Raw genomic sequence first — 27,922 nt, forward strand, 5'->3', positions numbered from 1 at the left:
CCGCTCAGCTAGTGCGAGTTATCATGCTGGTATTGCTCCATGAACTCCAAGTCATGAATTCCAAACTGACCAAACCAGTAACAAGATTTTCCGTGTTAACATTAATCTCATATTTACGTAATACTTTTCAGTATCCAAATAATGTTCATAATAATCTGATTTGATCTTCAAGAGATCTTGGGAGGCATGTTCATATATATGCTTTATATCTGTGGGAAACTTTCTGGTTTGCAAGTAATGCTTATGTGGCTTGGCTGGGCGTGGTGGTTCATGCCTGTAATTCTAGAACTTTGGGAGGCCGAGTTGGGGAATCACTTGCACTCAGGAGCTCGAGGTCAGCCTGGTCAACATGGCGAAACTCCATCTCTACAAAAAATTTTAAAAATTATCTGGCATGCTCCTGTCATCCCAGCTACTTGAGGGGCTGAGGTGGGAGAATCACTTGAACCTGGGTGGCAGAGAGGTTGCAGTGAGCAGAGATCGTGCTACTGCACTCCAGCCTGGGTGACAGAGTGAGACCCTGTCTCAAAACAAAACAAAAACCAAAAACAAACAAAAAACTAACTTGAGCCACGTAAAGCTCTTGGAAGCTTACAAATTAGTGTTGAATTAATTCCCATCAAAATTAAACTGTAGCCAAAATTCGCTCAGCTAATGAGCTGTGGAAATAGGGACAAACTACCCCCCATTCAAAATGGCCTCCTTTTATAGGCTTCTGCTGTCTCGCCAGGAGAGTGGTGGCTAGTCAGTGTGCACGCTGTCCCAGTTGGTGCTTTGCTTACCTTAGTGCAGCTTCAAGACATGTTCTTTCTACTCCTTCCGCCTTCCAGGGATGTTGTGGGCCATTGAATGCTCTGTCTGATAAATCCATGTGAAAGACATCGAAATTGGTTAGGCTAAATAATAGCTAGACTTACCTGTAGAGGAAGAAAAGCATGACGTTTAGTCAATTCTGAAGCTATTGCTTGTGTGTGTCAAGTCTATATGCAGCAAATTAATTTAGGTTTATTAATGGGAATAGACTAATTTGTGTACTTATTTGTATTTGCATTTGGGATGCAGATTTATAAATCAGGATGAGGTAATTGGCAATATGCATTTATCTTGGCGTCCTCAGGCTGTACTCATGTTCAAAGGGAAACCTAGAACCTTCCAGTTCATGCCAGTAGTGTCTCCCTTATGATGGATAGACTTAAAAAACTAAGTCTAGGCCTGGCATGGTGGCGAATGCCTGTAGTACCTGGTACCAGGGAGGCTGAGGTAGGAGGATCCCTGGAGCACGGGAGGTCAAAGCCACAGTGAGCCATGATCACAACCATTGCACTGCAGTCTAAGTGACAAAGACCCTGTCTCAAAAATAGAGAAAAGAGGGTCTAAACTCCAGAAGATCATCTCATGATACAGTCATAGGGAAATGATACAGCTGACCATTGTTCTGGCAGGTTCCATGTGCTAAGCCCTGGGTATGTATCTCATAGGAAGGGATTATGGCTTGGGTGGGTGGGTCATCTTTGTTCTCTGTTGGCCAAATAATCACTGACCAGGCTGTGGGCACCAGAGAGAGAGTGTGGGTGGTTATCAGTCTTCTCCCTGCCTTTAGCCTGCAAAACCTGTGTATCGCCTGGTTTTGCTGCTGTTTGCAGAGATGAGCATCTTTGGACAGTGAAGAGCCTGTTCTGTCACCCAGTGACCTGCTCTGCTACTTACTGGTGGCTCGCTGGATTCCTGGAGTCCTTCTGAAGGATCCAGGCAGGGGATGCCGACTTTTCCTTCGACCTGGGAATGTGGCAGGAGTCCACTATGTCGACTTCTAATTCCTTCTTCCCCAGAATGTTCTGTAACCTGCAGAGGCATTTCCTGATGTCTATGGTGAATGCCGTCTGTGGGGTTTGCCAGCTGTAAATGAGGGCTGTCTTCTGAGCTGGTCCTGGAGTAGTGCAATCGAGGTGTACTTGGGAGCAAGGCTGTGGGAGATTTGCTCTGTCACCTACACTGGAGAGCAGCAGTGCAATCTCGGCTCACTGCAACCTCCGCCTCCTGCATTCAAGCGATTCTCCTGCCTCAGCCTCCGGAGTAGCTGGGATTACAGGTGTGCACTACCACGCCAGGCTAATTTTTTGTATTTAGTAGAGATGGGGCTTTACTGTGTTGCCCAGGCTGGTCTCGAACTCCTGACCTCAGGCAATCCACACACCTCGGCCTCCCAAACTGCTGGGATTATAGGCGTGAGCCACTGCATCAGGCCTTGAAGTTCTTTTATGATGATGGTGTTTGTGCCTTGATAGAATTTTTAGGCTGAGAGATCATATGGTTTATGCCTTCCTTAACAATGAGGCTGGTTAGTGGTGCTGGCTTTGGAGGCTAAGTGACTTGTCACTTAGTAAGGGTCCCACAGCTAATGAGCAGCAAGTCTTGGCTGGGTGGCCTCGCTCCTGCCCCTTGCCCTGTGCTTCCTGCTTCTTAACTTCTCTTGTGGTCAATATCTGTGGGCAGCAGCTGCACCTCCTTCCGCACAGCTACTGTGGCTGTGGTAGCAACCCACTGGGATTATTATGATAATGACTTTTAAATGAAAGCTTAATTTGATAGTTGGATACATTAAAAGCCAAAACAGAGCAGTTTAAAAGGAAAGAAAAAAAGCAAAAGCAAAAACAAGAAAGCAAGGGGGCAAGGGAGTTACTTTCCTTCAGGGATCCTTGGTCTTCAGCCAGAGTGGGCATTTGCTGCTCTTGACGGAGCCGCTCCTTGGCTCCTTGGCAGAGCAGGTGGCCAGGGCGTGGGAGGTGGCCAGGCAGACAGCAGAGGAGCAGTCGCTGGGAACGAGGCTTCCTCTAAATCATGTTGCTAATGAAGCTTGTGAAGTTCTCCCAGTCGGGCCATTACCAAGGGCTTCCTGTGTTCTCAGTAGGAAGAAGAGTCTTGAGCTCATTTCTTGTGTTTTTTCCCCCCTACAATTAAAAGCCCATCTCATTTTAAAATAGGTCTGGTTTGTTCTTTTCTCTGTGGTCCCCATTCGGGATCCTGACAGCTGCCTGCCAGAAGAGAAGAGCCATGCAGGAAGTTTTTCCCTAGACACCCTTTTCCTCCCTGATCCTAGGCTGCTGGTCCTCATTCTCTCTCTCATTTTTCTTTTCTGAGACAGAGTCTTGCTTTTTTGCCCAGGCTGGAGTGTACCTCCACCTCCCGGGTTCAGGCGATTTTCCTGCCTTAGTCTCCCAAGTAGCTGGGATTACGGGCTTGCGCCACCACGCCCAGTAGCCAATTTTTGTATTTTTAGCAGAGATGAGGGTTTACCATGTTAGCCAGGCTGGTTTCAAACTCCTGACCTCGGGTGATCCACCCACCTGAGCCTCCCAAATTGCTGGAATCACAGGTGTGAGCCACCACACCCGGCCGATCCTCATTCTTAATCAGCTTTTAGTTCAGTTTTTCGAGTCATGTTTTTAAGAAGAATGCACAGGAGGTAAACCTTGCCAGTTGTCTGGGAGAGCCAGTGAATAATGTGATATTCCTTGGCTACCGAGGACTCACACAGCTGTAGCCAGCTGTCTAACAAGGGACAACGGCGTGGGCTGCCATGGGCCACAGATGCCATCCACACCATTGGAGCCCCTCTGGTTGTTGGCTACCCCCAAAGGGGTAGAGCAGGTGTCCCCAAACTACGGCTCCCAGGCCTCATGAGTCCCCCTGAGGCCATTTATCTGGCCCTCCGCCGCACGTCAGGAAGGGGCACCTCTTTCATTGGTGGTCAGTGAGAGGAGCACAGTATGTGGTGGCCCTCCAACGGTCTGAGGGACAGTGAACTGGCCCCCTGTGTAAAAAGTCTGGGGATGCCTGGGGTAGAGTCTCCTCTGCCCAGATGAGAACCAAGCAGACCATTAGAAGCTTAAAGATGTTTCTTCTTTCCAGCAAGTTTTATGATGATGAAGATGATGACACTTGCTCTTGTCATGTATTTAAACAGTAAGACTGTTTTGTAGAAAATATTTCATAATCATCTAATACATATTTGCAATTGTGAGGACAGGCAGCTTATTAGACAGTCTTGCAAAATTCACAATTAGGCTATGAATAATGGATTGGTTTTTAAATGTATGATTTCTCCCTTCTCAGGTGACGTTAGAAATGACATCTATGTAACATTAGTTCAAGGAGATTTTGATAAAGGAAGCAAAACAACAGCGAAGAACGTGGAGGTCACGGTGTCTGTGTACGATGAAGATGGGAAGCGATTAGAGGTATTTACCGTGGCGAGGGCTCATCCGTCGTGTTTCGGTTTCACCTGCCAAGTGCTCACCTTGGCTCTGCTACAGCATAGAAATCGTCACAGGTGGGGCTTTGGAATCCCGTTTCTTGGGGTTGGCATTGGCTTGCTTCCCTTCTTCCAGCTTGCGTGCAGGGGGCTAGGGTCCTCTGGTCCTGGCAGCTGGCCTGGCTCAGGAAGTCCCTGTAGTCTTTTTTTTTTTTTTTTTTTTTGAGATGGAGTCTTGCTCTTTTGGCCGGGTTGGAGCACTACAGGTGTGTGCCACCATGCCTGGCTAATCTTTATATATTTTAGTAGAAATGGGGTTTTACCATGTTGACCTCAAGTGATCCGCCTGCCTTGGCCTTCCAAGGTGCTGAGATTATAGACATGAGCCATTGCGCCCAGTCAGGTCCCTGTGGTCTTGACCACCTTTGTCCAGCCTTATCATGGAGTCTCATTTGCTGTCATAAACCCAAGGTCCAGAGGTCTAGTAATTGCACTAGAAGTACAGATACCCTTGTTACCATTTGAGAGATGAAGGAATGAAGACCCTAAGAAATCAATTAAACTGCTCAGGGTCAGAGAGCTCCTGAGAGGTGGGACCGAGCACCTACCCATGACAGCCGGAGCTCTGAACTCTGCCGGTGGTCACGAAGATCTGCTTCCGTGGCCACTGCAGCCAGCAGGGTCCACCTGGGAGGTACTTAGAAGCTGTTGTCTCCTCTGATGACCAGAGGTCAAATCAGAGCTACTAACCCTGTGAGGTGCCTCTTTACACCAGGGCTGGAGGACCGGCCTTTTCTGGGCCCATGGGATTGTGCCTAAGACTCAGCGTCGCTGAGAGAAGCATGATGTTTTTCTTTCTGGGTGAACCCCGTCCAGCACCCCTGCCTGCCTCATCTCCTTGGAAGCATCGGCGCTGCCCTTGCCGATGGATTTTCTGATTGGAGTGAAGCAAACAGTATTTATGGCTGGAAGAAGGGGAAGACAGGGTTCCCACCTTTTGGTCTATAGCCCCTTACCCTAGACCTATGGGATGGATCAGGCAGCTTCCTGCAGATCCTAATGTTAAAGTTATCGGGTGGAGGGTCTGGAGGGTTGGAGGTCAGTGTCATCCCCGTGTGTCATCACCATCAAGATCTTAAATGTGTGAGAACAGGGGTTAGAGCTGGCTGCTGGCTTCAGGTGGACCTGTGCTTCCCTTGCTGGGAACGTGTTCCTTTTGTGGTGGGGTGTGTTGGTGTTCCTGGAGCTGTCCTCCCACGTATACAATGGGGAATGTATATGGGGTCAAGCTCTGTGAGGTCTTACGTGAGCTCTTTATGCCTTCTTTTAAAGCATGTGATTTTCCCGGGTGCTGGTGATGAAGCTATTTCAGAGTACAAATCTGTGATTTACTACCAAGTGAAGCAGCCGCGCTGGTTTGAGACTGTTAAGGTATTATTTGCATGGTCATTTTATCACACGGCGCTGATTATGAAATACTCATTTGTAACCCAAGGAAACATCCTGGCATCCCCCTCAGCCCAGGAGCTGCTCTAGGCAGGCACGGTGTCTCCCAACAAAGTCATTCAAGGTTGCTAAGGAACCACACTGGCATTTCTTAGAATACATTTACTCTCATCTCCTTTTGGACATAAAAATCGGACTTTCATGGAGATAAATGACAGAGTCTTTTTAAGATAGCTATTGTCTTTCTCTTCCCAGCACTGTTTTATATGTGGCATGCTGTCTTTACACCAAATAAAAAAATGGAGCTGCCAGCCTGTGGAGGTCATTGCTGGGGAGTCAGACCCTGTTTTATAGCACAGACCTGGTGCATTTTCATAATGCAGCGTGCTCACGTCTCCATGATGGAGTAAACACCATCCCACTGCCAAGAGCTTGAATATTTGAAAACCAGGCTAGGGGTTGGCTCTGGAATACAGATGTTCAACGTGAGAATTAGTGACAATTTTTGCTTAAGAGGCACCATGTATTAGGTCTGTTTTCTTTGAGTGTAATGTGACAACAGGAAAGCTTTCTTGCTGCAGCTGTGGGCAGGTCACCACAGCTGTGGAAAGAATGGAGACCCTTACAGGTTGGGGCTAAGAAGATAAATGGCAACTTTTTTTGTTTGTTTTTGAGATGGAGTCTCACTGTGTCACCCAGGCTGGAGCCCAGTGGTGTGATCTCGGCTCACTGCAACCTCCGCTTCCTGGGTTCAAACAATTCTCTTGCCTCAGTCTCCCAAGTAGCTGGGATTAGAGGCATGCAGCATGATACCTGGCTAATTTTTTTTTTTTTTTTTTCTTAGTCAAGATGGGGTTTCACCATGTTGGCCAGGCTGGTCTCGAACTCCCGACCTCAGGGGATCTGCCCTCCTTGGCCTTCCAAAGTGCTAGGATTACAGGTGTGAGCCACCATGCCCAGCAGAAAAACAACAACTTTTAAAAATAGAATGTTTGCTGGGCGCGGTACCTGACACCTGCAATCTCAGCACTGTGGGAGGCCGAGGTGGGCAGATCACATGAGGTTGGGATTTCGAGAGCAGCCTGACCAACATAGAAAAACCCCGTCTCTACTAAAAATACAAAATTAGCCAGGCTTGGTCGCACATGTCAGTAATCCCAGCTACCAGAGAGGCTGAGGCAGGAGAATCACTTGAACCCAGGAGGCAGAGTTTGCAGTGAGCTGAGATTGTGCTATTGCACCCCAGCCTGGGCAGCAAGAGTGAACTCCATTTCAAACAAACAAACAACAACAAAAAAATAGAATCTTAACAGTAATGATCAGACCATTCAGAAGAAAAAAGCTGTGTGGCATAGTCGGCTTGGCAGCTGTTACGATATGATCTTACTTAAATTTTGCGAAGGCATTTTGTGTTTGGAGAAATCATATAGGGGACTAGATGTGCCGTATTTTCACCACTGCAGTGTAGACATGTTTAAGTCGTACACGATATCTCCAGTTGAATAAAGCTGTTAATGCTAGACGATACTAGTAACGGTGCTTAAACTTCTTTTTCAATTCTTGAAGGTGGCCATTCCCATCGAGGACGTTAACCGCAGTCACCTTCGGTTCACCTTCCGCCACCGGTCATCGCAGGACTGTGAGTAGTCAAGCACTTTCCCACCCCAAGGATTTTTAAGGGAGAACTGGGGGAAAGTGCTAGAGACCACTCTCACTTGTTCTGGAACTTGCTATCTTAGCCCAGTAAGGCTCATTTCCCACCGGAACCTATTCCCTGGAAACGTTCTTCTCTGTTTTACCTTTTTCCTTGAGCAGATCTCAGGAGATCTGGATTTCCTTCTCTAGTTCCTCCTACCCAGTATTCCTGCTCCCCTTCTTTCTTTTGCTTGCCTGTCTTCCATGTTGATATGTCATCCATCCATGCCATCCATCAGAAAAGTGACTGAGGTGTAACAAATACATCCCACAAATGGGCTCTGAAGGCCTCTGTCTTGAAATTGGAAATCTTGAACGCTTATTGTCTTTCTTGGTGGCCCTTGGTGTCTGGAGCTCAGGGATGGCTTTTCTCACAGACGTTTCCGTGATACTGACCATGATGCCAAGACTTTAGGTGGGGAGAACCGCTATTTGAATCACTGTCCTTCAAAAAGAATTTATTATTGATGACTGAAGTTTGTTCCATCACATTTTGTTAAATTAATTGTCAACTAAATGTGGAGCCCTGTGCTAGGCATCAAGGTATCACAGAAGGAAACATGATTTCTGTCTTTTAGTGTGTGTGTTTCTTTGTCTTTGGGGACTGAGACATACTAATATTTGGGATAATAAGTGACAAAGAGAGTTGGCTGGAGGCTTGTGTGCTGCAGACAGCTAAAGAAAAAGAGTGGTGTGGAGGCAGACCACCCTTTGTTACTGATGATTCTGTGGGGGTCTCACCATGTAGGGGGCAGTTTCAGGTTCTTTGTGTTCTGGAAGGAGCTTAAGCATAAGCCTCTTCTGTATCTTCATTTGAGGATAAGAATACCTTCCTGGCTGGTCCTCTGGCTCACTTTAGGAGGCCAGGATGGAGGATTGCTTGAGCCCTGGAGTTTGAGACCACCCTGGGCAACACAGTGAGACTCCATCTTTCCTGAAAATCAAAACAATTATCCTGGTGTGGTGGTGTGTACTATAGTCTCAGCTACTCAGGAGGCTGAGGCAGGAGAATCACTTGAACCCGGGAGGCAGAGGTTGCAGTGAGCTGTGATCACACCACTGCACTCAAGGCTGGGCAACACAGTAAGACCCTATCTCAAAGAAACAAAAGCAAAACCTTCCTCCTAGGGTATTCTTGAAGGTCAGGCATGTTGGAGTCTGACCACCTCCTGGCATGGTGCCTGCTATGGATAGGGGCTCCATTGTATCTGCTGCTGCTGCGATGTATTGATTCATCAGACTGTTTCTGGGGTCTGGTCTGTCCTGGGCCTTCAATGTGAGATGGGTGTACCTGGATGGGGGTCTGCAGGAGAGCAAACGCACAAGCAAGGTCATGATGTTACGGTGTGGGACCGCCTTGTGGGACCCTTGAGAAGCTTGGAACTGCTGCTGTTCAGGGGAGTTGCGGAGGCCTGGTGTGTGAGGTCTGCAGAGCTGGGTTGTCGGCCCACAACTGTCAATGGCAGATGTGTGTGCGGTGGGGCATGGCCTGGAACGTGGCTGACCAGAGGAGTCTCAAGCACGTGGGGTGCCTGGTGGTGGGTAGTTTGTTGGGTTAGGACGTGGGAGGGACTGACAGCTGCTGAAAGCATCACTGTACGCCTGTTATGTCCCAACAGTGCACGCAGGTCAGGGCTTCGGTTACAAGGGCATTGGGTTCATGTCTAATGGGAGAAGCAGGGGCAGGAAGGCCGCCAGCTTGGAAGGCAGTTCCCTGCCATCTCATCCTTGCCCCAGGGCCAGATCCAGGCCACCAGGCCCCAGACCAGGTCGGGTCTGCTAATGGCACATGACATCCTTGGTGGCCGAAGCTGCAGGATAATAACTATCAAAAACCATCAACAGATGTGGGCCATCGTTCACTGTGCTCTTACCATGTGCCTGACACAGGAAGTTTATTTGCTGTTTAGATTCGTCCTTGCAAAATTCCCATGTGGTGTCCATATTATTATTTCCCACATTACAGATGAGGAAACTGGGGCTTGGGAGCCCCAGGTCAGGGGCTGAAAGGCACCCAGGTAGTCAGTGGATGAGTTTTGGTTCAATCCCAGGTCCTTGCGCCTGAGCCTCATGCTCTGATGTCTTCGGGGAGTGATGAGGCCACACGTCTGTCCTTTGGTTTTTACTGAGTTCCTACTGTATACACAATACGCTGCTGGAGTTTCTTCTCTTGCAGAGCTTAGGTTTGAGGTGAGGTTTGAGATGAGTTTGCAAGAAGCAACTAGAACGTGGCAGCCTGTGAGTATCACGTGAATTAGGTGGAGGGTGCTGGTGGAATGGGGGTAGCTGTGGGCACAGGTATACAGGTGTGTCCTTAGCCAAGGAATGGAGGGCAGGGCGGGCCAGCCTGTCGGGCTGCAGTGTGCCTCAGACTCTCTAGGGCAGGCGTCCCCAAACTACGGCCCACGGGCTGCATGTGGCCCCCTGAGGCCATTTATCCGGCCCCCTGCCGCACTTCAGGAAGGGGCACCTCTTTCATTGGTGGTCAATGAGAGGGGCACAGTATGTGGCGGCCCTCCAACGGTCTGAGAGACAGTGAACTGGCCCCGTGTGTAAAAAGTTTGGGGATGCCTGCTCTAGGGCTCCATGTATCTATCACCCTGAGGCCCCCAGAGGAAGCAGGGCGAGGACAGGGTTCTGGAATTCACAGAGGACTTGTCTCATAATCAAGCTCCTGTCTTTTAACAAGCTCGTTCTCTCTAATTAATAAATTATACTAGGGCAGAGCGATAGCTCCTGTAGCATTTTAATTTCAAAATCCTTGTTTTTCTTGTCAGTTTTAAATACTCATTATAGACAAGATGGTATCACCCGACATACCCGGACACATTTGCATAATAAATGAAGTCTCCGTGGCCACGGCTTGTGAGATTTTGGAAACACGTTGAGCATCGCAAGTGGGATGCTGATGAAGGCCTGGATGTCGGCCGCTGACCGTGGCCTTTGGGGCCTCCGCAGCCAACCCTGCATGCAGATACTTGGGGCAGAAACAGAGAGAAAGGCTGAGGGCACACTGGTCCCCACCTGCTACTCTACAGAGGCTAGCAAAGGGAACAAGTGATGCAGTTTCTCACCTGGGATCTGTCCTTGGGATTGGAAAGTTTGGTATCAGTGGGTTGACATAATACCTTTTCAGCAACCTGTTAGCAACTCCAGGTGCACCAGACCATGTGGTCCATGGGTCCCAGCAGACTTTGAGCTCTCAGGTACGGCTGGCCAGAAGTTAAGTTTCCCTTGATGGTAGTGGGCTTGCTGGGTGGCGTGGCCCGGGGAATGAGCAGCTCTAGCCACGCTCCAGAACACATGACCCCTGCCGTGGTTCCAAAGGTTCTGTAAACTTGTCATATAAACCATTCACCTCATGATCCCTGCTAATGAGCATGCAATAAAAAGCCATCCATTCCTCGGATGTGAAGGTGTACAATGTTAATAAAAGGCACCCCTATTTATACTACTTACTGGTGGGATCCGTAGAAGCCATCTGCTGACCATGATTGTCACCTGTCCTTCTGAACCCTGGCGACTTTTATGGAAGCATGCCTTTTTTTTGTTTCCAAGTCCACTCAAACTTAGGAGGAACCGTTCCGTTCTTTGCCATTTGAACACTGAAATATTTTATGTGCTTTGGTGTCCTTTTATGGAGTTTTTTTTTTTTTAGAATCCTAGAGTACGTATATTTTACTTCTATTTCTTCCTGTGTTTTTTGGCTGGTTGATCATATATGGAACTATGTAATTTTTCAGCATTTATGAAGCACCTACTGTGTGCAAAATACTGCTGGACACCAGGAAGGCAAAGATGATAAACCATGTTATCTTGGGTAGTGGGATCTGAGGGTAAATATTTTGAGGTGCTGACTCAGTGTGGGTAAATGTGTGATTCTTCCTCTCTGACCTCTGTCTTTTCATCAGTAAAAAGAAGGCTCTGAATCTGTAATTGTAGAGGTAGCCTCCAGCTCTGGGCCTCTGTTTCTGTGCTCCACTCAGATTGCAACTTGAGGAATTCCAGGCAGATCCATTTCTTCTGTCCCTGTTCCTTGTCTGTTGCAGCTCATCAGTCCTTTTCCACCTTTGGCTTTTGCCGTCTACCACTCACCAGCCACACTGTTCTTCTGTGCCCGTATGTGCCACACCTTTCCCCATGAGGGTCTCTGCACCAGGTCCCTTTCTTCCTGCAGCAGTGACATCTTGGCTCATGTGCTGTCCAGCTTCTCAGAGAGATGTCTTCTGACAAATTGGATTGTCCTCGTTGTCACTGAGATCCCTTAAGAAACCACCGTGTTTTTTTTTGTTTTTTTTTTTAATCATCTGAAAGCTTATTTGTTTGTTGACTATCTCCCAAAGTGACACAAATATGGATTGAGTACCTGTTTGGCACCAGGCACTATCTCATGTCCTGGGATATGTCAATAAAACAAAAGGTCACTTACATTCCAGGGTCCAGTGGATGAAACCAACAGTAATCGGCAACGAGATGCTCTGTCTCTGCCTCTGTCTTTGTCTCTCTCTCTCTCTCTCTCTCTCTCACACACACACACACGTACATACGCACAATCACACATGTCTGGTAGTGATAAGGATTATGAAGAAAACTAAATCAGGTGAGAGGAAAGAGGGTGATTGAGTGACTAATGGGCTATTTTAGACAAGACTTGGTCACTTTGGAGGAGGTGACATTTTGGCGGAAACTTGAATGAAGTGAGTGAGCCCCACATACAGTTATCTGGGGGCTGAACCTTCTCAGCAAAGGCAACACAGTTTCACCTTGAGGTCTTTAGTCCATGCGTAATGGTGATTCACGTGGAAGAGATTGCCAGGCAGACATCGATGTTAGTTTTCTGTATTGACACGCAGTTTCCTGAGTGGAATGGCCACTTCCCGGCCTCTGTCACTTGCCGTGGCCCCTTGTTTCCAGGCTGCATTCATTTCTGCTGGTCTGGGCGTCCTAGGTTAAAAGCACACGGCCTTTCTTATTGTCACTTTGCGGTTGCTCTGGCTTGCTCGTGTTGCGGCTTTCCTCTGCAGTCTTCAAGACCATGCTGCTCTTCTTGGCGCTTTACCCTGGAATCAGTTTTCAAGTTCCAGGAAAAAATCTCTCCTATGAGATTTTGATAACAATGGCTTTGAATTTACAGATTAAGTTGAGAACAGCTGTTCCCTTTATGCTAGGAATCTTTTCACTTGTAAATGTGGTCCATTTCTCCGTGTATTTATTAGATTGACTTTAATACCTGTTTGTACAATTTTGTAATTGTTTTCATAAAGGTAGCCTTTATAGCATCTCATAATGTTACTTCGTCATGACAGTTGAAGGCAATCATCAATTTTGTTGTTTTGTTTTGTTTTACAGCTAAGGATAAATCTGAGAAAATATTTGCACTAGCGTTCGTCAAGCTGATGAGATATGATGGTACCACCCTGCGAGATGGAGAGCATGACCTCATTGTCTATAAGGTACCTGGTTGCACTGGTGCAGTATTGCTGATATAGACAGTTTTAGTCCTTTCTGGGCTTCCTGACCGGAACTGACATTTCCCATCACTGTGAGAAAGCTGCTGTCTAGCTGCATTTAATTATGTAAATGAACATTTCCGATGACCAGGCCTTTAGTTGTTCCTAACGGAAAAAGATGACAATACACGATAACAATAGTTGCCATATGAAAAGGCCATGAACTTGAATCACGCTGCAGGAATAAGGGAAATTATTAAAATGTGTATTTGACACGCTATAAAAAGCAACGATCATGGTGGTTACAGGGACTAGGGGTAACAAAGGATGGCAGGAATGGCATGCTGCTGTTTGTGAATTGCCTCTGACCTCTGGCATGACCAAACCCACAGGCCGAAGCGAAGAAGCTGGAAGACGCAGCCACCTACTTGAGTCTGCCCTCCACGAAGGCGGAGTTGGAAGAAAAGGGCCACTCGGCCACGGGCAAGAGCATGCAGAGCCTCGGGAGCTGCACCATCAGCAAGGACTCCTTCCAGATCTCCACGCTCGTGTGCTCCACCAAACTCACCCAGAACGGTGCGTTCAAGATGAGAAACACCTTGAATGAAGTGAGAGAGTGAGCATGCGGGGCTCATCTCTCACTTCATTCAAAGAGTTCTCCCAGGAGTTCTGCCTCAGGCCCATCTTTTCCATGTTCCATCCTCTGCAGGTCAGGAACGTTACCTGTAAGGCATTCATTGCATCGGGCTGTGATGATCTATCAAGGCTTAGAAGGTGGCATTCACCGTAGTCCAAAAGTCACACTTCTACTCTGGTCTAAGGGTTATTCTTTTTTTTTTTTTTTTCCAGAAAAGGTCTCATTTTGCTCTGTTGCCCCGGCTGGAGTGCAGTGGTGTGATCTCAGCTCACTGCAGCCTCCATTTCCTGGGCTCAGGCAATCCTCCCACCTCAGCTTCCCATGTAGCTGGGATCACAGGTGTGCACCATCATGCTTGGCTAATTTTATTTTTATTTTTTATAGAGAGGAGGTCTCACTTTATTGCCCAGGCTGGCCCCAGTCTCCTGTGTTCAAGCAGTGCTCCCACCTTGCTCTCCCAGAGTGCTGGGCTTACAGGTGTGAGCCACAGCGCCTGCCCTGTTTTTATTTTGTAGAGATGAGGTCTCACTTCATTGCCCAGGCTGGCCCCAAACTCCTAGGCTCAAGCAGTCCTCCCACCTCGGTCTCCCAAAGTGCTGGAATTACAGGCATGAGCCACTGTGCCCAGCTGTGTTACTCTGAAAGGGAGATAAAGCAATGGATTTACTTCTTAAAATGATTTTTGGCCAAAGGAAAGTAGCATGGCACAAGGGAAAATGCATGAGATTTGGAGTCAGACCAAAGACCTGGAATTGGACCATAGCCCTGTGGCAACCCTGGTAATGCCCTTGAACAAGGGTCTTCTGCATGTTTCTGAGTCTTATCTTTCTTATCTGTTGATACGGGAATAGTGCCTGCCTCCAAGGGCTTAGTGAGGGTTACATGAGCAGAGGGATGGGAGCTCACCTCCCTCTTCATGTCTTCTCCATTCTCAGCTATTCTCTGAGAGAATTACCAGTTATCTTTATTCCTAAAAGTTGGTTCGAATGACACTTTCTAGCCCTCCTCATGGCATGGGATGAGGCACACCCTCCTGACTCCCACATCCCAAAGCTCAGCCGTAATGTGGCAGATCACTCATCCCTAAGCTGGTGTCACGCCCTTGTGCGGCGGTCAGCTGACTGCTTTGAGCACCGGCACCACCACCACTTGCAGCTTTTCCAGCGACATTGTCGTCCAGCCAGGGGTACTTCTTATTCAGAGCACACTGATGTTGCTGCTCTCACTCTTGTCTGGAAGAGGCAGAAATCCTACATTTAAAAATTGCATCCTCCAAATGCAGCCGTATCACAGCTGTGCAGAGTGACTTTATGCTCTCTTGAAACGGAGCTTGAAAATCCAGTTTTTTTCCTCTTAACTGTCTGATATGGATTTTGATCATTAATGTCCGTTGCAGTCATGAATGGTGTCTCTGAGGGGGTTGTCCGTAAATCATGGCAGTAGTTTTGGATTTGCCCAAGGCACAATCATCGTTTGGACTTTAACAGGATAAACACAGGACAAAAGTAAAGCCATCCTTTGGAAGTCAGGACGTTGTCGTGGAGCGTTCACGGAGCGTGCTGCGTGTTTGAGCATGCCGGCCCTGGGTCCGATGCGTTTAGATCTTTCCGTTTCTGCACTTTGTGCTTGCTCTGTTGTTCTGGGCTACACTTTCCCAGTGCTGGTCTGATGAGTAAACTGCTTGATGTGGGAACAATACGTCTCTCAAGGGTGCCTTAAGCCTATTGGGGTACTTTGTATTCCATTTGCATACATTTCTCGAACCATTTATGAAGTGTCCTAGCTTGTGGTTGTGTAGTGGTCTCTGTGAGCGAATGAAAAGCCTTACCTGGGGGTGGGATCTATGCAGCCATGTGGTGGGGAAGGGAGAGAATGCAGAAGGAGCCTGCTAGTGGCGTGCCTGGGGAACGTGTGACTTACTATGTTGATGCTGCCGATAAAGACATACCTGAGACTGGGCAATTTACAAAAGAAAGAGGTTTAATGGATTTAAGTTCCACGTGGCTGGAGAAACCTCAGTTGTGGTGGAAGGCAAGGAGGATCAAGTCACGTCTTGGATGGCAGCAGGCAAACAGAGCGAGAGAGCTCGTGTAGGGGAACGCCTCTTTCTAAAACCATCAGATCTCATGAGACTTATTCACTATCAAGAGAACAGCACGGGGAAGACTTGCCGCCGCCGCCCCGCATTCGATTACCTCCCACCGGGTCTCTCCTACAACATGTAGAAATTTAAGATAAGACTTGGGTGGGGACACAGCCAAACCGTATCATGGGGTCAGCAGTGTGGGCCCCAACTTGAGACTTGGTTGTGGAAACGATGCCCTGCTGTGACATGTTAGTCTCTGGATGTGACCCTGACAGCTCCACTCGCCTGACAGATGATGGCATCCAGAGCCTCATTTAACCCAAAAGTGACATCTCCAGGTGGGCCACACTTCAGCATTTTGGTAGGTGCCACGTGTTGCAGCGCTCACGGTGCAGGAAGCTGTCATCTCATAAATGGGCCACGTTCCAAAAGCACGCTTGGAACTCATTATTGGAAATGCTCATCTTTCCTCATTCAAAGCAGTGCTCTGAGCTGCAGTTAGGTAATGAGGCCCATCCACAGAATCCTTCTTAACTCACATACCCCTGGAGAAGGGGACTGTGGACCAGGACATCTCCCGGAGGTGGGGGGCAGTGGAGATCCCTCCTTTCACCTTCAAGCTCCTTGAGTCTCACCAGCTGCAGAGTAATCCCCTCCCTGGACCGAGGGAGAGGGCACCCTGCTCTCAGCAGCAGCTGTTGCTGGGCAACAAGGAAATTCCGTTGTGATGCCGCTCACCAGGACTGACGGGAAATCTGTCTTTCATTTCACACCAGCCACTGTTCCCCTTCTCGGGACTGTGGCATGTCAGGTGTGTACAAGATGAAGCTGCCCCAAATGGCATCTAAGCATCGACTCCCACATTCTCATTTGAGGGAATCATTTTTCTGAAACCATGATTTGTTCCCGCGAAGTTCCATTACTTAGAGAAACGCAGTGGCTGAATTATTCATCGAGGTTTGTATTAAACTTCTCTGTCCTCAGCATTATGCTAGATGCTGTGAAGGGTATGAAAGAAGTATAAGATGTGATTCCTCTTCTCATTTAACTGACTATATAATTAGAGAGAAAGGAGTCATGAATGTGGGCCATGAGTCCCAGTAATGAGGGCCTGGGGTGGGACCCATCTGCCTTGGGCAGCCTCACAGGGGCTGGACAAGCTCTGTTTTCCTCTGACACTCCCTTTGCTCCTAGGTGTTTTATTACTCATTAGCCCAATCGGACTTTGTCTCAAACTTAAAATACAGCATGCCACCAACTTTGAGTGAATGAGATCCAGATTATTAGTGTCTGTTAAGGAAATGCTGGTAATTCTTGTGAGATGGAAATCTCCCTTAACCCTAGGAGCAAGAGGTGTCTGGGCAGGATGGAGCCTTTTCCATTACTTGACTTGATTAGAAATGAAAACATCTTGGCCAGGTGCAGTGGCTCACACCTTAATCCCAGCACTCTGGGAGGCCAAGGCGTGAGGATCACATGAGCCCAGGAGTTTAAGACCAGCTTGGGCAACATGGCAAGTCCCCATCTCTACAAAAAATTAAACATTAGCTCTAAATGGTGGCGTGCACCTGTAGTCCCAGCAACATGGGAGGCTGCGGTGGGAAGACTGCTTGAGCGTGGCATGTAGAGGCCACGTTGAGCCATGATTGTGCTCCTGCACTCCAGCCTGGGTGACGGATGGTGTGAGAGCCTGTCTCAAAAAAAAAAAAAGGAAGAGTAAATTGCTCAATTCCCCATCATCTCCTGAGATGACCGCTTCCATCCGTGCTTTGGACTAGGCATTCTGCTAAGTGCTTTCTACACGTCATGTCAGTTAATTGTTATAGACACCTTGTGAACCACCCAACGTTGTACCCATGCTTTGGATGAGAACACTGAGGTGAAGTTACTCGGTCAAGGCCGAGTGGTTGCTGAGTGACCCGGCTGGTATTGAAGCCCACCTCTGGCGTCTTCCATAGCACCCTCTGGGTGCTGCTCCTTTTCTGTCTCCATTTTTAACTTTTCCCACTGTCAGCTGTACTTGGGGACAGAAGGTCAAATAAATAAAAATGTATGTTTTAGAGCTTATTGTGTGCATGCCTTTTATACGGTTTGATGCTGAAATTATAATGTCTGTATTTCCTGAATTTCTACCTCTAGTCATAATAAGAGTTGTTGTTGTTTTTTTTTTTTTTTTCCAGTATGTTTTAACTAGGGTTTTGTTTTTTTTATTTTCTCTTTTATGGCCAGAGTTTCTATAGCTGGAGTTGGTTCTTGGTGTGCATAAATGGTAAAGTAGATGTACTTTGTTAATGGTATTTTTTCAAGTAATAGGATGTTAATATAACTTCAAGTGAAAATTAGGTAGGCATATATACTTTCCTAGAGGAGTTTGGGATTCTGGCTTCTTACCTTTAAGAATATCTTGGGTCAGCCGGGCGCGGTGGCTCAAGCCTGTAATCCCAGCACTTTGGGAGACTGAGGCGGGTGGATCACGAGGTCGAGAGATCGAGACCATCCTGGTCAACATGGTGAAACCCCGTCTCTACTAAAGATACAAAAAATTAGCTGGGCATGGTGGCACGAGCCTGTAATCCCAGCTACTCAGGAGGCTGAGGCAGGAGAATTGCCTGAGCCTAGGAGGCGGAGGTTGCGGTGAGCCGAGATCGCGCCATTGCACTCCAGCCTGGGTAACAAGAGCGAAACTCCATCTCAAAAAAAAAAAAAAAAAAAAAAAAAAGAATATCTTGGGTCAGCTGCGATGGCTCATGCCTGTAATCCCAACACTTTGGGAGGCCGAGGCAGGTGGATCACCTGAGGTCAGGAGTTGGAGACCAGCCTGGCCAACGTGGTGAAACTTCGTCTCTACTAAATACAAACAAAAATTAGCTGGGCATGGTGGCAGGTGACTGTAATCTTAGCTACTCAGAAAGCTGAGGCAGGACCATTGCTTGAACCTAGGATGGGGAGGTTGCAGTGAGCTGAGATCACACTGTTGCACTCCAGCCTGGGCAGCAAGAGTGAAACTCCTTCTCAAAAAAGAAAAAAGAAAAAAAAAAAAAAAAAAAAAAAAAAAAAAAAAATATATATATATATATATATATATATATCTTGATGCCTTAAACAAAAACATTTCTGGACACTGTCTTCTTCCACATCGAGTCTTTAAAAACTGGTATATTCATTCCTTGTTTTTTCTATAAAAAAATGCAACAAAAACACAGTTGTAAGAACCACAAGCTTCTATGGAAACCCAGGTCTGGTCAGGCCCGGAAACTCACTCAGTGCAGGCGTGAAACGTCTCAGCAGTGCAGGGCCACGGTGGCTGCAGGAACTCGAACCTTGCAGGCTCAGTACTTAAATTTGTGTTAGTTATTTCATTTATTTTATCTATAAAAACATAGAGGCTTGTTCTTGAGCAGGAAAAACAAATCACTTGGGATCCAGTGCCTGGCGTGCTTTTGGGGTGAGCAGGCCTCTTCAGGCCTGGTGCTCTGAAACCGCTTTCTTGTAGAATGGCGAGACAGGTTCTTTTTTTAGTTTTCCAAATGCGTTTTTAAAGCTGCCGCATGGAAATCATTCCATGGCAAATGTAGTTGGGAGTCATGAATTCAGCCATACTAGGTGGTAAGTATGTTGCTACAAAGGAATGGAATATTTAGCAGGTGAATCTGTTAAAATAGGTTTGATGTGTCTGTTCACAAGATTTTCTAGAGAACCTCACGTAATGCATGATGAGGAGAGACGGCGGAGTTGCTGCTGTGAAGAGCTGATTTGCGTTTTCTGTTTCCAGTGGACCTTCTGGGGCTGCTGAAGTGGCGTTCCAACACCAGCCTGCTGCAGCAGAACTTGAGGCAGCTGATGAAAGTCGACGGCGGTGAAGTCGTGAAGGTAACGTGGAGCCCACAGGGGCTTTTTGGGTCTTTTTTCTTGTTTTAGTGTATATTAAGAGAAGTAGGCAGTCTAGGATTCTAGTTATACTCCCTTTAAAAAATAGTGACGTACACCTCTGAGTGCACAGAGTGCTTCTTGGCTTCTGGTTTGGGGGACTGCCTGGGTTCACCCTGAAGGTGACTGGCTTTGCAATCAACCTCATTGTGGGTTCTGTGTCCTCTTCCCACAGGCCCTCATTGTAGGACTCACTACAGTTCAGTGGACTCTTTAGGCCTCTTCCCCCTTCCCTGAGCAGGGGATAACAGCAGTGCCTTCTGAAGGACCGCTGTGGAGCCTCAGGTCTTTTCACTGTCCTCGTGATCCTTGTTACTGCCATCAGCATTCTTACTAGCCCTGGCTTAGGACTCCCTGAGATCCTCTTTACGTGACCAGGAGAGGTCTGAGGTGTGGTAGAAAGGTTACGACACTGAGCAGCTTGTCTGGGCCGTTTTCTTCCCATGGGACTCTGCAGCAATGTTGGGCATAATTATTTATTCCGGCCCTCGTGGCCTCAGCATCTTTATCTATGAGGTAGGGCAGACAGATTCCATGGCCTGAGGTCCCTGGGAGCATTCAGCTTCTGAAATTCTTTATTCCGTGATTGTGGTTCTGATATTTTCTGTAGTAGTGGACTCTTCTCTGCTCTTAGATACCACATAATTAGCTGGCGTTAAGTTTTCCTTGTACGAGAGGAAGCGAATTTACATTTTTAGTCAGTTCTGTTTTTGGCCTTGGGACGATAAGAGGGTCACCGGCACGTGGTGTTCTGTAGGCGTAGACTCTCCAGCCAGGTCTGTGTGTTGCTGCCTCAGTTCCTCACCCTCCAGGAGAGGTGATTGCCGAAAGAGATGACCTTATCTCTGTAAAAATTAATTGCTTAAAATGGCCTTAATTACCAGCAGTGTGCTTCACTTCAGTATAAATTAATTTAGTTGCACCAGTTTCCTGAATGCGTTGTATAACCATTCAGACATATCCTTGCTAATCTTAAAATTTTAATCATCTTCTTAGTCCTGGCCTTCTCCCAATGGCTTGGACAATGTTCATTGCATTTTAAACTTCCCTGCGTTCTATAAATTCCCTAATTCAGATGGAAGCTAGGTGAATAAGGGAACGTAGTTGAGAAGAACACAGTTAATGAATATTTTGTCGTCTTTCAAGTCCCTGTGTCATATTAGGAATTAGTTGTATTTCTGTTCACCAGTTGCCACGGTTACGTAGAATGATCTTGTCCCGTCATTCCCCCCATCTCATATATTCTCACATTTGATTATTCAACCTTGGACATGGCCTTTACACCGCTCCCTTCTTCCTGCGTGTGCTGGAACCACCCAAGCCTGGGTGACCTGTCTAGCCCTTATCTACTTTGTGGAATTTTGTGCTTTTTCTCTGCCGGCATGTCTGACATGCACCGTGAACCTAGAGAGCTGAATTGACTTGTTTGAGGCGATGGGGCTGTTAATGGCCAGCCAGGACTTCAGGAATTCCCGGCTGCATGGGGCTCCTTTTGCACTGTTTTTTTTTTTTTTTGTTTGTTTGTTTGTTTGTTTTGAGAAGGAGTTTTGCTCTTTGTTGCCCAGGCTGGACTTGGCAGACTGCTGCAACCTCTGCCTCCTGGGTTCAAGCAATTCTCCTCTCAGCCTTCTGAGTAGCTGGGATTACAGGTGTCCACCACCACGCCTGGCTAATTTTTGTATTTTTACTAGAGACGGGTTTCACCATGTTGGCCAGACTGATCTTGATCACAGGTGATCTGCCCTCCTCCGCCTCCCAATGTGTTGAGATTACAGGCGTGAGCCACCGCGCCCGGCCCTCCTTTTGTATTGTTTAGGGGTGCTGATAGATTATGGGTTTGGTTCCAATTACTCAAGACCACCCTTCTGCATATTGATGACTGATAGTAGAGAGATGGCATTGCTTGATAGATTAAGAAAGGTACTTTTGTATTTAGCAAAAGATACACTGTCCGATTGGACGGACATTGGAAATGGTGACTTTGGTCCCCTTGAACGTGGTCTTAGAGAAAGGATAGGGTGCCAAGTGAAGCCCTTTCATGACTCTGTGTGAAGGCCCTCCTTCAGGTGCCCGTCCCTGCTTCACTGAAGCTCCTCAGCCCAATACTTGCAGCTCCGTCTCCCTGTGGTTCTGTTTCTGTGCCACTGACCATGTACTGTGTCTGGGTGGGACCAGGTGGTCTACTTCAGGGACTTGACCTGAACCATGACAAGCCAGGTCCTGGCACCTGGGAGCCTGTTGGCAGGGAAACATTAGGCTGTTTGCAGATGGCATCAAGTTTTGACCTTTGCACAGAATCTACAACCTGAAAATGATGGAAAATGATATGAAAGTAACAAAGTGGTACAGATCCAAACAGGAGTTGATTAAACTCTTGACATCCAGCATTCCTTTTGGTCAGGCTGGTTTTGTTTGCCACTGTTTGTATGTGACATTTTCTGGTATAAAGTAGGGAGTGGCTGGCACAGCCATGTACAGAGAGGATTTTACTCCCTAAAGGGTTTCAGATCTCATGCTGGGCAGGAGAGGACATCCCCTCTCCCGAAGGAGACAGGCGAGGCTCTTGCTGCTGCTGCACTTCCACTGCACTCCTTTGCCAGCAGGGGTCTGTGGTTTGGTTATTCCGCAGTTTGATATCCACCATGCGGTCTGGAAGGCCCCTCTGGTGTTGGGAATGGGCTGCACGGTCCAGGAAGAATCGGAACAAAACACCAGACACAGCCTTTCTTGCTATGCAGTCACCTCAGCCATTTCCTTTTTTTTCTTCAAATTATGGTTTCGTTGCGATATGATTCACATACCATAAAATTCATCTTTTTACTCCGAAGACTGTAGTGTCTTCACAGAGTTATACAACTATTACCAGTGTATGAATTTCAGAACACTTTGATCACCCCAAAAGAAATCCCACAGCTGTTAACAGTCACTTCCTACTCTCCCTGTAACCACGAATCTGCTTCCTGTCTCTATGGATTTACCTTCTGGATATTTTATATACATTGGATCATACGCTACGTGGCCTTCTGTGTCGGGCTTCTCTTCGCTTAGCGTGGCTTCGAGGGTTATCCACGTTGTAGCGAGTGTCAGCGCTTCTCGCCTTTTTACAGCCGAATAACATTCCATTGCATGGAGGGACCGCAGGTTGTCTTTCCACTCATTACTTGACTCGCATTTGTATTGATTCTACTTTTCTGGAGATGATGAATAATATTTGTATACAAGTTATTTTGTGAACATATGTTTCCTTTCGTTTGGAGATATGGCTAGGAATGAAACTGTTGAGTCATATGGTAAATCTGTGTTTAACTTTTTGAGGAATCATCAAGCTGTCTTCCAGAGCCATTGCACAATGGTACATTTCTTCCAGCAATGCACAAGGGCAGCACTTTCCCTGCGTTCTTGCTCACATTTATTATTATTCATCTTTTACATTTAGCCCTCATGGTGGGTGTGAAGGGCTGTCTCCTGACGGTTTCCCCTTGCGTCTCCGTAGTGAGTAATGATGCTGGATCAGTGCTTCATCATGTTTATGGCCAGTATTTTGTTGTGTGGATCATCACTTCCAACACAGCCATCTTCAGTCCATCCTACGTTTCCTTCAGGGGAGGATGGGGTGGCACCTGAAGCTGACTTTTCGTGTGACATGCCTTTGAAGTCTCTTAACTTTTTTTATAATCACATGTATGATGCTTTGTCTTTTGCTATAGTATTTATTTGGTAAGTTTTAGTCCACTGTAACCGTAATGTCAGCGTTGCTATTGAATAAAGTAAGCACCTTCTGGTCTCAAAACTGGGGTGTCGCTGTGTCCTCCAGTTTCAGAATTACCATCCTCTTCCATGCCCGGGCATCCCAGTTGGTATAAGATCCTTTCTTCCACTCAACTGGGTCCTGTCCCTGTGTGGCTTCTGCCCATTCACTAGGTGAAGTCCGGTACACAGTGTGCAGAATGAGTCAGATGCATCTTCCCAGAGTTGCCGTTCACCTCTTTGTCACCCGCCTGATGAAAACCAGGCAGAGGGTTGGAAAGGCCCCCTGGGGAAAGCAGTAGGCCGTCTCCTTGCTTTGACCCTCTCCATTTAACACTGGTGGCATTTCTTTGTTCTGAATTCACTCATCCAGAATTTCTGTCTTGTGCATCTAGTGGCTGAAAAAGATCCCAGGATGGCTTTATAGGTAGCATTGGGGCAAGGTGGGTGTGTGGAGTACTGCGGAGATAACAGTTATTCCAGCGTGTGTGAGGAATCTGGAGGGCTCACCTTGTCACCCGACCTTCTGTGTCTATGCAGTTCCTTCAGGACACGTTGGATGCCCTCTTCAACATCATGATGGAGAACTCGGAGAGTGAGACTTTTGATACATTAGTCTTCGACGCTCTGGTAAGAGAGCTTAACTTCTCGTGTGTTTGAATGACACAGTATTCTTTTCATGCTGCAACCTTTGACGCTGGGGGAGAGGCTTCGTCACAATGACCTTGAACACATTTTCAGTTGTAAATCCAATCAATTAGGGTGGCGGATTTTTTTTATTTTTTAAATGTAAAACTGTAGTTAGGCAAATGTCATTTCTAGGATGAGAAGAGGTAAACTGGCCACCAACCTCTGTCTGAAAATGTTATGGTTCATTTCCTAACACAGGGGTACAAATGGTTCTCATGAAGATTATAAAATGGCTTGCATTATGTTGTTACTGATTAATTTGACAGGTATTTATCATTGGACTGATTGCTGATAGAAAATTTCAGCATTTTAATCCTGTTTTGGAAACATACATTAAGAAACACTTCAGCGCAACATTAGCCTACACGTAAGTTTCTACTTTGTTTTAAAACCAATACTTCTTTTTTTTTTTTTTTTTTGTATTTGTATTATTTAGAGTCTTTTTCACGTACTTTTATCTGTGACGGTGTATTTACCCCCATTCAAAACTCTGAGTTTACTGGGATAATTTTTATCCCAGTATTGTTTTCCTCTTAACATACCTAAAAACCTTGTTGAAAGAGATACGTGATAAATCATCATAATACTCTGCAATAAATTCTTGTTCTCCTGCACACCTTCCATTTATCTTTGAGATCTTTGGTTTATGTTCGATGAAACTGAAATATAGATGCGGAGTGTCTGGCACCGTGGCTTCCCCGTGAGCCTTGTTGAGTGGATAAATGCATGTGTTCCTGTGTTGAGGAGATGAGTTGTTTAGTGTGAATTAGATGCAGTTTTGTACTTTGCTGTGTGTCTCCTTGCTCTCTAAAGAGCACCTTCCCTTGTCTTTTACAAGCTTCAGCTGCCACTGTCTTGGATTCCTTCTGCCCATCCCTCTGCCTGTCTGTGCCCCAGAGGTCTAGGAAGACTCCAGAGGCTTTGCACGGTGCCTGGGCCAGCTGAGTAGCACGCCTGGTAAATGCAGAGCAGACCCCTGGGGTCTGGAGTCAGGGCGCCTGGGTTTGCTGTGCAGTTCTGTCCCTCAATGCTCTGTGATCTTGGGCTAGTTGCTTAACCTCTCTGAGTTTCAGCCTTCTTGTCTCTAATCAGAGCATGACTGTAGGCTTGTGTGAGAATTTTAATAAGTTATTACATGTAGAGTACTTGGACTAATCCCCGGCACTTAGAAAACGCTGAGCAATTATTGGGTTTCATTATTATTAGATTTATTACGGTGAGTTACCAGCTCTTTCATAGTAGGATTTATTGACATTTATCCAAACTTTTTATTGTGTGAGTTACAGTAAAACATAAAGATTTACATAATTTCTTTAAGAACATCCCACTTAGAATCATTAGAAAGGATTCTCTTTAGTGTGAGTCAATTTAGTGAAAACTCCCTTCTATGTCTTCAACATGCTTTGATAAAAACCTGCTTTTCCTCCCTGTGTGCTGTCATGAACTCAGTTCGGAAGACTCTGGCCTCCTGAAGCTAGCTGTTTTTTTTTTTTTTTTTTAAATATATTATCCTTGCTTTATTAATGTTGCCATTTATACAGAAAATGCTTTTATTTAAGCTCAAAACAAGCCCAGAAAAGAGGTTATATGAGAATAGGTATTTGGAATCTTAGGTTAAAACTATACTTAACATATTAAGTTGTACACAGTAGTCAACTTTTAAAAAAATGTACTATGCTCTTCTTGTTTTTTTTTTTTTTTTTAATTGCATTTTAGGTTTTGGGGTACATGTGAAGAACATGCAAGATTGTTGCATAGGTACACACATGGCAGTGTGATTTGCTGCCTTCCTTCCCCTCAGCTATATCTGTCATTTCTCCCCATGCTATCTCTTCCCACCTCCCCACCCCCCCGTCCCTCCCCCATTTCCCCCCAACAATGAGAACATGTGGACACGGGGAGGGGAGCTAGCTGTTAATATACCCCTCCGGCACCTGGATTCTTTCATGTCTGCCTGCAGTGCCTGTTTACTTCGAGGCGGTGGGCGGAGCTCCAGGAAGGCTAAGAGCTGTGAGGTCCCCTAGCCAGCGTGGTGACAAGTTCTTTGCACTTGCTTGGTATGCTTGCTAATAAACATTTGTTTAAAACGTGTTGTGCGCCGAGTGGTGGTGCCCGGTATGTGGGCAGGTCAACTAGCTCCTTACAGACCATGGGGAGGGTGCATAGCAGGGCACTTCCTGGCTCTCGTGACCAAAACATGAGTGTGTGGGAAAGTGGCCTGCGGACTGCAGCAAATGTAGCGTGGCCTCCATGTGTGTGCGTTTTCAGTATTCTGCCTCTTGGTTGAAATGTGATCAAACAGCTCTTCTCAGATTAGGCTTTGTGCTTTAACTTCAGAAGAGGAGACCGTGAATCAGCTTACCACACCACAGCCACGTCTCTTCATTGGCGCCAGCCTTTCCATGCTGTGCTGTTGGGGAAAGGGGGATGCAGCCATTGTCATAGGTGGAGAAGGAAACATGGGAGATGTTAAGAGTTTCCTAGTGAAACAAATAAAAAGTACCGTTTTTATTTTCATGCTGTGATGGGACTGAGATAAGAATAGCATCCTCTGGACTGGGCGTGGGAGACTGAGGCAGGTGGATCCCTTGAGGCCAGGAGTTCGAGACCAGCCCGGTCAACATGGCAAAACCTGGTCTCTACTAAAATGACAAAAATTAACTGGGTGTGGTGGCATGCACCTGTAATTCTACCTACTTGAGAGGCTGAGACAGGAGAATCGCTTGAACCTGGGAGGCAGAGGTTGCAGTGAGCTGAGATCATGCCACTACATTCCAGCCTGGGCAGAGTGAGACTCCATCTCAAAAAAAAAAAAACAAAACAAAAAAAAACGCTTTTTATTGTGATGTATTGGTAAAATAGTTACTTTTAGCTCATCCGTACTTGCAGGGAAGGTTGCTCTTCTGACTGCCCTGTTCAATAACCTTAGCGAGCAGTCTGGCCTTTACTGGCTCACAACTTAACCAGACATGCTGTCAGTACCCTCAGTAGATTGCTTTTATGAATATAAAAGTCTTTCGTGTGGCCTTTAAAAAGCCGCAGTGAATCTTTCATAAGATGTTAGTGACTGGAGAAGTTTGGTTGGTGGGTATCCTTCCTGGTTGCCTTGCTGACTGCACGCATGGTGCCAGGTTTTGGAGAGCTGTAGTGTAGCTCAGTACATTCAAACATGAAAGCGTGGTGTTGTTGATGCAGTTGTTCTTTCATTATGCGTAAGCTGTTGCTTGAGGGTCATCCTTACCAGCAAGGACTCTTATTTTATGAATCACTAGTGGTTGAAAGTGTAGAAGTGTGGATGGAATTAAAAATGACATATCCTCACTACTGCCTCTGTCATTTAAAAATAGCACATGCTCAACGGAAAATAATTAATTTCACACGACCAAAATGTTACAGTGCAGAAGGTAAAAGTTCTCTGTATGTAATGCTATGTATTGGAGAGAACGACTGTGCTAGCATCTGTTTTCTCTGTTTATATTAACATCATTATTAAGATGATGACTAGTATGTCTGCATATTTTACCAAATAGCGTTGTTATTTTTGCTTACTTAAAATTTAAAAACCTTTTAAAATTGTTAACATTTGCCTACAACAAAATACTCATTTCATTTTGTTCGGACAATTTTGTACACCCTGGAACCACTGCCCAAAACAAGATACAAAACATTGCCATTCCCCAGAAACATCCCTCTCGCCCTGTCTGAGCCCATCCCACCTCTAGACAAGCGGCCACCCTGTGCTTTCTGGATGAATGTGTTTTGCCTGTTCTCACACTTTACCCCAGTGGCATCATGCACTCTTTTGTGTCTGGCTTCTTCCCTTCCATGTAATTCTTTTGAGATTCACCCATGTTGCTTTTTGTATCATGCCATATTTTATTGTACAAATATTTCATGATTTGTTTAGCCATTCTCTTGTTGATGGATGCATGAAGAGTTTCTCGTTTTTGGCTGTTCCGAGCAAGGCTGCTGTGAGTATTCTTTTCCAAGTC

The 27,922-nt window shown here is 46.4% G+C and overlaps 1 protein-coding gene across 3 annotated transcripts in view; it reads left to right on the forward strand.

Moving 5' to 3' along the window:
• Positions 1 to 27,922, forward strand: part of DOCK1 (dedicator of cytokinesis 1) — a 535,347-nt gene that overhangs the window by 105,266 nt on the left and 402,159 nt on the right. For all 3 annotated transcript variants that reach the window (XM_039465108.2, XM_039465109.2, XM_074383077.1), the window contains exons 14-21: positions 4,114 to 4,238; positions 5,585 to 5,683; positions 7,265 to 7,337; positions 12,743 to 12,846; positions 13,236 to 13,419; positions 19,339 to 19,436; positions 23,781 to 23,870; positions 24,197 to 24,297. In XM_039465108.2, coding sequence (XP_039321042.1) covers positions 4,114 to 4,238; positions 5,585 to 5,683; positions 7,265 to 7,337; positions 12,743 to 12,846; positions 13,236 to 13,419; positions 19,339 to 19,436; positions 23,781 to 23,870; positions 24,197 to 24,297 — 874 coding nt within the window. The remainder of the gene's footprint in view (positions 1 to 4,113; positions 4,239 to 5,584; positions 5,684 to 7,264; positions 7,338 to 12,742; positions 12,847 to 13,235; positions 13,420 to 19,338; positions 19,437 to 23,780; positions 23,871 to 24,196; positions 24,298 to 27,922) is intronic.

The sequence above is a fragment of the Saimiri boliviensis genome, chromosome 12, assembly GCF_048565385.1.
Source record: "Saimiri boliviensis isolate mSaiBol1 chromosome 12, mSaiBol1.pri, whole genome shotgun sequence".
Classification (NCBI taxonomy): domain Eukaryota; kingdom Metazoa; phylum Chordata; class Mammalia; order Primates; family Cebidae; genus Saimiri; species Saimiri boliviensis.